The 12987-nt window shown below is 44.2% G+C and overlaps 1 protein-coding gene across 9 annotated transcripts in view; it reads right to left on the reverse strand.

Moving 5' to 3' along the window:
• cdc14ab (cell division cycle 14Ab) overlaps nucleotides 1-12987 on the reverse strand; it is a 49207-nt gene that overhangs the window by 8955 nt on the left and 27265 nt on the right. For 5 of the 9 annotated variants that reach the window (XM_036977922.1, XM_021603449.2, XM_021603445.2 and 2 more), the window contains 8 exons: nucleotides 12686-12748; nucleotides 12042-12129; nucleotides 11475-11705; nucleotides 10783-10921; nucleotides 7227-7395; nucleotides 4886-4989; nucleotides 3838-3885; nucleotides 945-1076 (listed from right to left, as the gene is read on the reverse strand). In XM_036977922.1, coding sequence (XP_036833817.1) covers nucleotides 945-1076; nucleotides 3838-3885; nucleotides 4886-4989; nucleotides 7227-7395; nucleotides 10783-10921; nucleotides 11475-11705; nucleotides 12042-12129; nucleotides 12686-12748 — 974 coding nt within the window. Of the gene's footprint in view, nucleotide 1; nucleotides 842-944; nucleotides 1077-3837; nucleotides 3886-4885; nucleotides 4990-7226; nucleotides 7396-10782; nucleotides 10922-11474; nucleotides 11706-12041; nucleotides 12130-12685; nucleotides 12749-12987 lie in introns of those variants that run through there. The other 4 variants (XM_036977926.1, XM_036977921.1, XM_036977924.1 and 1 more) reach the window with 4 other exon arrangements.

Here is a 12987-nt window from a genome sequence, read left to right on the forward strand (position 1 = left end):
ATGTGTGGGGGGTGGACAAATATATGGAGGGAAAGGTAGCAGGAGTGGGAACATGTAAATACACAGGGACACACCCCAAACAAACACAATGACAAGGGGATAGCCACTGCCTTTGCTTTCACAGGCTAAGGACAGGGCAGCTGCCTTTGAGTACATTGGCTCTGATAGGAGACTGATTAACACACAACCGGTTTATACAATCAGCTAACAGTGGAATAGGGGATTGAGTCAGACATAGACAATCTATATTGTCAATGTGCAGTCTGATGCAGGAGCCTGACTACCCCATTTTAGTGTAACGCACACCTTCGGCACTGCAGGCATTTTGCCAGATTCACCGGGGGGGAATCTGGAGTTCTCATTGCCATGGCTACCTACCTACACACTCACAGTTATATCACGCAGTAGAATATAAAAAGAAACATTCACAAATCCTCCACAGAGCAAAGTAGATCCGGTAGTGCTCAAGGGGGAAGAGGTTGATGATGCATATTTTCTCGGTTGTGTGTATCTGCCTGTGCCGGTCTCTTGCACAGCAAAATGCGGGGGATTTACATTCAGTCTGTTGGGAAAGCGCACTGCCTGCAGCACATCAACCCTTTATGTGAATCGGTCTAGTGAGCCCCACACACAAACACTGTTCTGCCCTGCATATCCTTCCACTGGTTCTCAGGGCATTGGTTAGTCACAGACAGGCAGAAACACAACCAGGGGACTGAGATAGCCAAGAAAGATATGACAGGAAAGAGCAAGAAAGAGGGGGAAGAGAGAAAGGCTATAGAATAAACCAATCTACAGGAGGCAAGAGAAAGGGTAAGTGGATAAATGGAGGGATGGGAGGCTACACAGGATGAAAAGGGAAGAAAGAAAGAAGTGTTTAGATAAAAATAAAATAAAAAGAGGAGTAAAGGGTAAGAAGCTTCCGGGGAGGGGTGTAGGCTCACCTCTTGAGGTTGGACGCTGAAGAGGAGCTGCTGCCGATTCTCTTGGCGCTGGCCGAAGCAGAGGATGACGGGACTTTGGAGGACTTGAGAGGGGAGATGGTGCCCTGAGTGCCCACTCCGAGGTTCATCCTGCTGGGAGAGAAAGAGAAAGATGATTTGGACGTCCATATTGTGAGGTGGAGTAACAAACGTAACAGCCGTTAACAGAAGAAAACAACTTTTGCCAACATACACAATAGTGTCTTCTACTACACACGTAGAAAACATGATCTTGTCGGGTACACAAATTGGATAGTGTACACCCCTTAGACACTAAGGACCTACAGTACAAATCCCATTGTTAGAAACAAACAGCGTATGGGCAAGACTTCAATGACGACATCCAGTGAAAGATGTACCCAGTAACACTAGACAACATTAAGGAACGGTATCTGAAGGACTATTTATTAGGTAAGGCACTTCAACAGCACCATAGTTGAATATATTAGTATAATATATTTGAAGTGTGAAGGGAGTGGGAATGAATGAGATAATAGGAGACAGAAGAAAAAAAAAAGAGTTCTGGTACGAGGCATCACTCCCAGCTCCTTCATAAAAGCAGTCGGTCTTTGCTGCTCGTGGGCATCCGTGAACTATCAGTCTGTACTGGGCTGAAGGACTCTCTTATTTCAGGAGAGTACAACAATTAGAGATGTGCTAGCCTGAGTAGCCTCTGCCTTTCAGTGACACACACACGGAGACACACACCTTTGAGTAGATGAAAGGAAGATGGCTAAAGTAGTGGGAGGAGAGAGCTGTCTAAGGGCACTCTTCACTCGCTCCTCTTTGAGGAACACTTATTAAGGGCCGTACTCTAGCACAAAAGAGGGAGTTCAATTTCCATCCCCTCTTTTCACACTCCAAGCCGCCTCTCCTCTCCTCTAAAGCGGTCCCATACACGTGCTTAGCAGATGTTATTGCGGGTGTAGTGAAATGTTTGTGCGTCTAGATGACAGTGCAGCAACATCTAACAATTGCACAACATATACCCAATACACACAAATCTAAGTAAGGAATGGAATTAAGAATATAGAAATATATGGACGAGCAATGTCAGAGCGGCATAGACTAACATACAGTAGAATAGTGTAAAATACAGCATATACATAGGAGATGAGGGGCGGCCTAGTGGTTAGAGCGTTGGACTAGTAACTGGAAGGTTGCAAGTTCAAATCCCCGAGCTGACAAGGTACAAATCTGTCGTTAACAGGCAGTTAACCCACTGTTCCTAGGCCGTCATTGAAAATAAGAATTTGTTCTTAACTGACTTGCCAAGTTAAATAAAAATAAAATAAAAATGAGTAACGCAAGATATGTAAACATTAAAGTGACATTATTAAAGTGTCCAATGAAGTCTGTGTATTTAGACAGCAGCCTCTCTGTGCTAGTGATGGCTATTTAACACTGATGGCCTTGAGATAAAAGCTGTTTTTCAGTCTCTCGGCCCCAGCTTTGAAGCACCTTTACTGACCTCGCCTTCTGGATGATAGCGGGGTGAACAGGCAGTGGCTCGGGTGGGTGTTGTCCTTGATGATCTGGTTAGGGTAGGGTTTTAATAATCCCAGTGGGTACAACATCTCCTATACACTTCCTGATAAACTCAGTTACCGTTTCAGTGAATTCGTCAATATTATTCTCAGAAGCTACCCGGAACATATCCCAGTCAAAACCATCTTGAAGCGTGGATTCCGTTTGGTCAAACCAGCGTTGAATAGTTCTTAGCACGGGTACTTCCTGTTGAGTTTCTGCCTATAGGAAGGGATGTACACAAGGTGTACACGGCCGTGACTATAATCAAAGTAAATGATGAGTAAATGTAAGTAAATGAACTGAGAATCCAGATGGCTGGACCGACTCCAATAGTATATCCCGAGAGAGCCATGTTTCCATGAAACAGAGTATGTTACAACCCCTGATGTCTCTCTGGAAAGAAACTCTTGCCCTGATCTTGTCAACTTTGTTATCCAGGGACTGAACATTAGCGAGTAATATACTTCGGAAGCGGTGGGTGGTGTGCACACTTAAGTCGTGCCAGAAGACCACTCCTAGTACCCCTTTTCCGCCCGCGTTGTTTTGGGTCGGCCTCTGGAATCAGTTCAATTGCCCAGAACAAAGGATCCGCTTCAGGAAAGTCGTATTCCTGGTCGTGCTGGTGAGTAACCGCCACTCTGATATCCAACATTTCTTACCAGCTGTATGTAATAACAACATTTTCTGGGCTAACAACGTAAGAAATAATACAGAAAATAAATAAATACTGCAAAGTTTCCTAAGAACCAGAAGCGAGGCAGCCTCCTCTGTCGGCACCACCTTAAAAAGTTACTCGGCGTACACGTCACTGACAAACTGAAATGATCCACCCACACAGACAGTGTGGTGAAGGCGCAACAGAGCCTCTTCAACCTCAGGAGGCTGAAGAAATATGACTTGTCACCTAAAACCCTGAAAAACTTTTACAGATGCATAATTGAGAGCATCCTGTCTGGCTGTATCACTGGTAAGGCAACTGCACCACCAACAACCGCAGTGCTCTCCAGAGGGTGGTGCGGTCCACACAACGCATCACTAGGGGCAAACTACCTGCCCTCCAGGACACCTACAGCACCCAAAGTCACAGGAAGGCCAAAAATATCATCAAGGACTACCACTGTGTTGGATGTAGCCTAGTTCCAGCTTGAGTTGAGTTGTGCTTTACTTTGCACTGAATTGAATGACTCGAGAGCGAGAGCGAGATGTTAATGCCACTTATATTGATGAGACTGTGTGAATTGTGTTTTGTGACAGCAGTTCAATCTGTGTGAGTGAAAACTGGGCAAACAGACAAACAGCAAAATCAACACTATTGTAATGGTACCTAAAAGGTTGGGACGGTGACCTGGTGTGCATTTTCATGTCTTCAAGTCTGAAAAAGAGACACAAAGATGGAGGGTTCACACGTCCAAAGGCAGCATGTTTGCACATGTATATATTTACTTAGAGCACAGGGTATGGGGAAAGTAGTGATTACTAAGTCATTTTGGAAGAGAGCATCCATTAGGCTACATGACTAAAACGAAAGCTTAAAAGTGACTTTCTAGAGGAAAACCAAATTGAGTATTTTTCAACAGAAACCCCAACGTGAAACAGAGCCATTATCCTGAAAATTCTGCTCTGCCTGGCAGGGCCTGTGTTATTTCAGCTAGATAACCATGGAAACCTGAGCCCCAAATCAGATCAGAGCAACAGACTGTCTTACTTGTTAGAACAGTGATCCCACATCTTTTTTGAACTGTGGCCCACCTTGACACGATATACAATTCTGCAATACACCTAAAATGTCCCAATTAATTTAGTTTTTTTTATAGATTAAATACAGTTAATTTGAAATATTCATAGTTTTCATAGTTCCTTACTCTAAATGGTTAATGCGTGTACCTCTTCAAGAGGTCAGGTAAATTAAGTCTTTAGTTTTAACAGTTTATGCTAGAGACTAGCAGTTCTCTTCATTATAAAAGGTGAAACCACAGACAAAGCCATGTTGTTTCTTTCTATAGCAAGAGGCTGTGGTATAAAGTAAGAAATCATCACGATAAGGAAAAGTTGTGCGGCACACCTGAGAGTTCCTCGGTTGGGAACCAATGAGCTAGAAGACGGAGCTAGACAGATGAATTTAAGTCATTCCAGTTTACAACTGTCCGCCAGCGAGGTGGTTTTCATGCCTCCCAGAATTTTTTCCTGTGGGTTATAACCTTAAATATGCATTACTTTCTGTAGTGCAGAGGACGAAGTTCATCAAAATGTGGAAAGCAATACTGCTAAGGGAGGAAAGGCTGAATTCCTCACCTGAGATCTCAAAAAGGTGCCAACTAATAAGATGGGAGGATCTTAAAGGGGAAGTTTGAGGTATCCATGGCAATTCTTACCTTAGGGCTCCCGTTGTGGCAGACCTGGGCTGCCGCCGGCCCTTTAAGGCACGCAGTTTATCTCCTTGGGTCATGCAGAGCCCGTTCTCTCCAATGTAGTCGTTCTGTGGAGAGAACGCATGAACCCGTAAGATATGCGCCGAAGCATGTACAGTAGATCACGATGAAACAAAGCAGAACACGCCCGTGTTTTGTGCATAAGAACAGCTGTCTACGGAAATAGCTCTCCCACCCCTATAGTATGTCTAGTGCTGGTTTGATAAATAAACTCAGCAAAAAAACAAACAAACATTCTGACTGTCAACTGTGTTTTTTCCCCAGCAAACTTAACTTGTGTAAATATTTGTATGAACATAACAAGATTCAGCAAATGAGACAAACTGAACGTTCCACAGACATGTGACTAATAGAAATTGAATAATGTGTCCCTGAACAAAGGGGGAGTTCAAAAGTAAGTCAGTATCTCGTGTGGCCACCAGCTGCATTAAGTACTGCAGTGCATCTCCTCCTCAGTTTGCACCAGATTTGCCAGTTCTTGCTGTGAGATGTTACCCCACTCTTCCACCAAGGCACCTGCAAGTTCCCGGACAATTCTGGGGGGAACAGTCCTAGCCCTCACCCTCCGATCCAACAGGTCCCAGACGTGCTCAATGGGGTTGAGATCCAGGCTCTTCGCTGGCCATGGCAGAATATTGACATTCCTGTCTTGCAGGAAATCACGCACAGAACGAGGAGTATGGCTGGTAGCATTGTCATGCTGGAGGGTCAGGATGAGCCTGCAGGAAAGGTACCACATGAGGGAGGAGGATGTCTTCCCTGTAATGCACAGCGTTGAGATTGCCTGCAATGACGACAAGCTCAGTCCGATGATGCTGTGACACACCACCCCAGACCCTCCACCTTCAAATTGATCCCGCTCCAGAGTGCAGGCCTCGGTGTAACGCTCATTCCTTCAACGATATACCTCGAATCCGACCATCACCCCTGGTGAGACAAAACCGCGACTCCTCAGTGAAGAGCACTTTTTGCCAGTCCTGTCTGGTCAAGCGACGGTGGGTTTGTGCCCATAGACAATGTTGTTGCCGGTGATGTCTGGTGAGGACCTGCCTTACAACAGGCCTACAAGCCCTCAGTCCAGCCTCTCTCAGCCGATTGCAGACAGTCTGAGCACTGATGGAGGGATTGTGCATTTCTGGTGTAACTCGGGCAGTTGTTGTTGCCATCCTGTACCTGTTCCGCAGGTGTGATGTTCGGGTGTACCGATCCTGTGCAGGTGTTGTTACACGTGGTCTGCCACTGAGGATGATCAGCTGTCTGTCCTGTCTCCCTGTAGCGCCGTCTTAGGCGTCTCACAGTACGGACATTGCAATTTATTGCCCTGTCCACATGTGCAGTCCTCATGCCTCCTTGCAGCATGCCTAAGGCACATTCACATAGATGAGCAGGGACCCTGGGCATCTTTCTTTTGGTGTTTTTCAGAGTCAGTAGAAAGTTCTCTTTAGTGTCCTAAGTTTTCATAACTGTGACCTTAATTACCTACCGTCTGTAAGCTGTTAGTGTCTTAACGATGTTCCACAATTGTTTATGGTTCATTGAACAAGCATGGGAAACAGTGTTTAAACCCTTTACAATAGAGATCTGTGAAGTTATTTGGATTTTTACAAATTATCTTTGAAAGACAGGGTCCTGAAAAAAGGGAAGTTTTTGCCGAGTTTACATTAGGTACGAAATAATACACCCTAGACCTCTCAGATTTTCTTCAGGTCAACAGTTGTGTGATTCATTTGATATAAATAATTTGACCCTGGGATAAGAGTACAAGATCAGAAGCAAAAATCTACTGTCTGTCCTCACAGCCCCCAGAACTTACGGACAACCACCGACTACGCACACACACACACTCTCCGCAGGGAAATCGAGTCAGCCTCCACAAGAGTAGACAATACTTAGTCATCCCCACGCTACAGCTCCAAACAACAGAGGGGGTAAGGGTATGTGAGGGTAAGGGAAGCAGGCCACCTATAACTGAACATTCTAGAAGGAACACTAGAATGGTTTTACATCAAAAGTGGGGGGAATAGCTGTAGCCTCAGATGTTTCACATCCACGGGGATATTGGGCATTATCAGGGTTATTAGGCACCAAACAGAAAATAACAGATTAAAAACAGGGTTGAAACAATTCGGAATTTCCTAAGTGAACACAGGGTTGTATTGATTATGGTGAAACAAGTGTTTCTTATTGGACAAGTTCAGATACTCCCTCCCTGTTTCAGTTTGTTTTTATTCCTTTTAGTGCCTAACAAACAGGACCCCGGGAAGTGTTGTGGGGTGGCACTGACCTCTTGGAGGCGGTCGATGCTGTGGGACTTGAGGATGCCACCAGGGCTGGTGGTGAGGGTGGGGTTGAGGGTGAGGTCATCCATGCTGGAGGTGAGGCGAGACACGCCCCTCGGCTGCTTCTGCTGCGAACGCTGCACGTCTCCTTGCATCCACATGGCTGCTTGCCTCCTGACAGAGAAACAGATTGGCGAGAGCGATGAGCGGAAGACGAAAAGGGAGAGAAATATGGAAAGGTGTGGGGGGGTTGAGGAGGGAGAGAGGTTGCATTAGGACGTACTCACCGACCGTGTGACCTTAACTTATTTGAGATAGGGGGCAGCATTTTCACTTTTGGATGATAGCGTGCCCAGAGTAAACTGCCTCCTACTCAGTCCCAGATGCTAATATATGCATATTATTAGTAGTATTGGATAGAAAACACTCTGAAGTTTCTAAAACTGTTTGAACGATGTATGTGAGTATAACAGAACTCATATGGCAGGCAAAAACCTGAGAGAAAATACAAACAGGAAGTGGGAAATCTGAAGTTTGTAGTTTTTGAACTCAGCCCCTATCAAATACACAGTGGGATATGGGTCATTTTGCACTTCCTAAGGCTTCCACTATATGTCAACCGTCTTTAGAACGTTGTTTCAGGCTTCTACTGTGAAGGGGGGCCGGATGAGAGCGGTTTGACTAAGGGGTCTGGCAGCAGCCTCGTTCTCAGTTACGAGCATTTCACATGAGGTAGCTCTCGTTACATTGCTTTTCTACAGACAATGGAATTCTCAGGTTGGAACATTATTGAACATTTATGATAAAAACATCCTAAAGATTGATTCTATACTTAGTTTGACAAGTTTCTACGACCTGTAATATACCTTATTGAACTTTTCGTCTGACGTTCGGTTGGACCTGAACGCGCGTTTGGATTTGTTTACCAAACGCCCTAACAAACGAAGCTATTTGGACATAATTGATGGACTTTATGGAACAAATCAAACATTTGTCTTACAGGGATTCCTGGGCGTGCATTCTGATGAAGATCATCAAAGGTAAGTGAATATTTATAATGCTATTTCTGACTAATGTTGACTGCGCAACATGGCGGATATTTATTTTGGCTGGTTTGGGCTATGAGCGCCATACTCAGATTATGCTTTTTCCGTAAAGTCATTTTGAAATCTGACACAGCGGTTGCAGTATTTTAATTTTTGGAAAAATAGCATTCCCGTAGTAAACGGGATATTTTGTCAGGACAAGATGCTAGAATATGCATATAATTGACAGCTTAGGATAGAAAACACTCTAAAGTTACCAAAACTGTAAAAATATGGTCTGTGAGTATAACAGAACTGATATTGCAGGCGAAAGCCTGAGAAAAATCCAATCCGGAAGTGCCTCATGTTTTGAAAGCGCTGCGTTCCAATGCGTCCCTTTTGAGCAGTGAATGGGCTATCAACCAGATTACTTTTTCTCCGCATTCCCCAAGGTGTCTACAGCATTGTGACTTAGTTGTACGCATTTATGTTGAAGAATACCCGTAAGCGGCTACATTGCGCAAGTGGTCACCTGATGCTCTCAGAGTGATTCTCGTGTAAAATTATTCCAATCGGTCCTACTGAAAAACCAATTGTCCCGGTGGATATATTATCGAATAGATATTTGAAAAACACCTTGAGGATTGATTATAAACAACGTTTGCCATGTTTCTGTCAATATTATGGAGCTAATTTGGAATATTTTTCGGCGTTTTCGGGACTGCAATTTCCAGGCGATTTCTCAGCCAAACGTGAAGAACAAACAGAGCTATTACGCCTAGAAAAATAATATTTTTGGAATAAAGGAACATTGGCTATCTAACTGGGAGTCTCGTGAGTGAAAACATCCAAAGCTCATCAAAAGTAAACGATTTAATTTGTTTGCTTTACTGATTTCCGTGACCAAGTTACCTGCTGCTAGCTGGACAAAATGCTATGCTAGGCTATCGATAAACTTACACAAATGCTTGTGTAAAGCATTTTGAAAATCTGAGATGACAGGGTGATTAACAAAAGGCTAAGCTGTGTCTCAATATATTTCACTTGTGATTATCATGAATAGGAATATTTTCTAGGAATATTTATGTCCGTTGCATTATGCTAATTAGTGTCAGTCGATGATTACGCTCCCTCGTGCGGGATGGGGAGTCACTAGAGGTTAAGGAGAAGTTTATCTATATTTCCATGTATAACACGTGTATTTTCATCAACATTTATAATGAGTATTTCTGTAAATTCGCTCTCTACAAAATCACTGCATGTTTTGAAACTACTGAAAATAACACGTCAATGTAAAATGAGATTTTTGGATATAAATATTTACTTTACCGAACAAAACATACATGTATTGTGTAACATGAAGTCCAATGAGTGCTATCTGATGAAGCTCAAAGGTTAGTGATTCATTTTATCTTTATTTGTGCTTTTTGTGACTCCTCTCTTTGGCTGGAAAAATGGCTGGGTTTTTCTGTGACTTGGTGGTGACCTAACATAATCGTTTGTGGAGCTTTCGCTGTAAAGCATTTTTAGAAAATCCGACACTGTGGATGGATTAACGAGAATTGTCTCTTTAAAATGGTGCCTAATACTTGTATGTTTCAGAAATTTGATTTATGAGATTTCTGTTGACTTGTATTTGGCGCATTGCAATTTCATTGGCGGTTGGCGAGGGGTTCCGCTTCCCAGACAGGTTAAGTCTATAAGACCATGTCACTTGTGGCCTGACCAGAGAGAGACAGTTTATATCCCAGGACAATGGAATTGATGCTAAGAGATAATACTACAACTTCTGTTGAAGGGCTGAGAGGGGGGGGGCACAGATTTATCCAACAATTTACCCCATTTAATCTTTACCCATTTGTTCACCCACCCAGAACATGGCAGACAGCTTTGGAGAGACTAGGACCAACAACAAGCTGTGGATAACCAGGACAGGAATCTGTTCTGCTTCATAGATGATGGATGGACTGGGAACAAGTTCAGAGCACTGTTTAAAACACACACACACTTCCCACAAAACTGCAGTTGAGCAAGCCTGAAAAGCTGTCCAAAGTATCCTACTGGTATGTGAGTAAGATCTTTCATCTGTCCTTGCATTTCCTGTTAGACTCTCCCCCATGGAGGAGTATGTTTTCCCCCTTCACAACACACACGAGTGCCAGACTTTCTGGTTTAGTCAGCAAGTTGAAAAAAAAAGTGGTCAGCCAACACATTTGGATGAACTGGTATAAAGACTGAAGAACATTTAAGAACAAATTCTCCCACGACAAAATCTACAGCAGAGCATGTTACCAGGCCATAACCTGAGGCACAAACGTTTCATTGGCTCTGAAGATGCCCATGGCCCTCCCCTAAATTCCCCCTCCTCTGAATGAACAAGACAAATTGCCAATCAAGGGCACAGAGACTATGTCAAGACAGTGGCTTGCTTGAGAAACTGTGGATTCTAACAATTGCTCTTCCAAAGGCTTATAATGTATATGAATGACAAGTAGCTAGAGGAAATGATCTGGGACCAGCCATAAGGAATACGTACTCCTCCAGGAAGTGCTGCTGAGGGCCGATGACGGAGCCTGGTCGGCAGACTCTGATCCAGGCAATGGTCTCTGCTGCTGTAAAGCGGTAGTGCTTCATCAGGTAACAGCCTATGAGAGTGCCTGTACGCCCAAGGCCAGCTGATTGATAGAGAGAGCGAGATAAGTGATACATAAAAAGAGATGAGATGAGAGAAAGAGACAGGTAAAAGAGACAAATTACCTTATGTCATCATCAGATTTGTTCTATAAATAAGACTTTTAGGAACATAGGCTTCACCACATAAGACATAGGTACAGTATCACTGCAATACTAAAGCACTATGGTAACACTGGTAAGTAATACGCCTGACAAGGGGCATACATTGAACAACACTGCCCCCTAATGTAAGACCTGCAGACCTGCGTTCGGTGGCAAAGAATACAAAATACAGTTGAGCGTTGCATTACTGATCAACTTGGATCCGCCAACTTGGCAGCCAAATAACATTCCAATGAAGAGTGAACTCTTTAAAATCCCTCTTAACAGACATAAAATACGTAAGGTGTGTTTGATTTAGCTTGCCAGCCACACAATGGAAACAGTCCAAATAGTGCAGACCCCATATGACAGGCAAGCCACATCAAGCACACCTCAGATATCAGATATTTGAAATATCTCAACATATACTGCAGTGTGCGCACGTGCATGCACCTTTGCAGTGGACGGCCACGGCGCCGTCAGTGCTCTCGCAGATGTGCAGGAAGCGGCGGGTGATGATGTCGCTTGGCGTGCTGCCGTCTACAAAGAACAGGTCGTAGTGGTCGAAGCCGGCATCCGTGAAGCGCTGGGCATCGTAGATCTTCTTGTTGAGCCGGACGACCGAGGTAACGTTGTGCTGTCGGAAGTAGGGGAAGTATGCTTCTGGAGCGTGAAGAGGGTAGCCTGGTTTAGGGGGGGGGGGGGGGGGGTTAAGGACAGTTAAATTGTGTAAAACTTAGGTAAGGACAACTAATTCTAAACCTGCCAGTGAATACAAAAAGTACAATCTTTGGTTTGTTGTCAAACTTATTACTACTCCAATGACTCTGCTGTTACAGAGGAGAACAGACGAGGGAAAACAGATGCATAGGGAAAGTCTACCTAAATCTCCAATCTAAACCCGAACCATGTCAAGGTTCATTGGTCGAGACAACTATTAAATTACTCTGGAACGGCTGTTGATTCTTAAAGAAAAAGGGTCCATAAAAGGTCACGGAGAGAATCCAAAGCTCGTCTCACCATTTTCTATTTTACTTTTGGGATGGGGTCCACTGAAGGCCAGAAATTTCCCAGGCACGATCCAGTTGAAGTCTCCATTTTCCACTCGCTATAACAGAGAAAGATATCCAACAGGGGCCCAGAAGAAAAGGGATAGGGACATTTTGTTCTGACTGAAAATTCGACTTCAACACTAAATGCTTTATTCAGACTTTCCAGGCTGGCCAGTTAGTAGCCATCTTCAGTATCAACCTAAACTGATGGCTCCCACTAGCCTGGTCCCAGATCTGTTTGTACCGCCTTGCCAACTCCTATTGTCACTGTTAATCCATGGCACAAACAGCTCTGGGACCAGGCTAGACTGCAACATCAACATGATCAAAAAAGTAATTTTGTGACTATGTGCCACACACTTTAGCAGTAGACAACAATATTCTGCACGATTTTGCATAGTCGGGTCAAACTAACCGATGTCACTCACACAGGACGTTCTCATTAAATTAAAAAGGTGCACGTCAGCTCATCAGTCGAGCGCAGCGTAACAGAGTGGGATTGTGAACATTGTAGGGGTGCTGCCGTTTGCGATTTACAGACGCTCTGCCGTTCAAACTGATGGGCGGACGCTTACTATTGGAGCAGGTCCAAGGTCAACGTGTCATCATTACCTCGTAGTGCTCATATTCGTCCACATCAAACGACTCAAAGTCAAAGAATCCATGCTGCAGGGCCTGAAGAGGAAAGAAAAGAACAGAGACAGTTTAATATATGTTTGTGTTTGTCTGGGTCTCAGTTCAATCATGACCAAGCAAAACTGAAGTGACCTAGGCAGCCCCAGAACTAGATTCACCTCAAGCCTGCGGTCCACCGGAAAACCTGACGCACAAAAGCCTTTGCAGGGTCATGATGACCGATTACAATCTGCGTCGCTCAGAACAGATACTGTTACAGCGGAGGACGGCAAAGTGAC

This window comes from Oncorhynchus mykiss, chromosome 5 (genome assembly GCF_013265735.2).
Source record: "Oncorhynchus mykiss isolate Arlee chromosome 5, USDA_OmykA_1.1, whole genome shotgun sequence".
In the NCBI taxonomy this organism is placed as follows: Eukaryota; Metazoa; Chordata; class Actinopteri; order Salmoniformes; family Salmonidae; genus Oncorhynchus; species Oncorhynchus mykiss.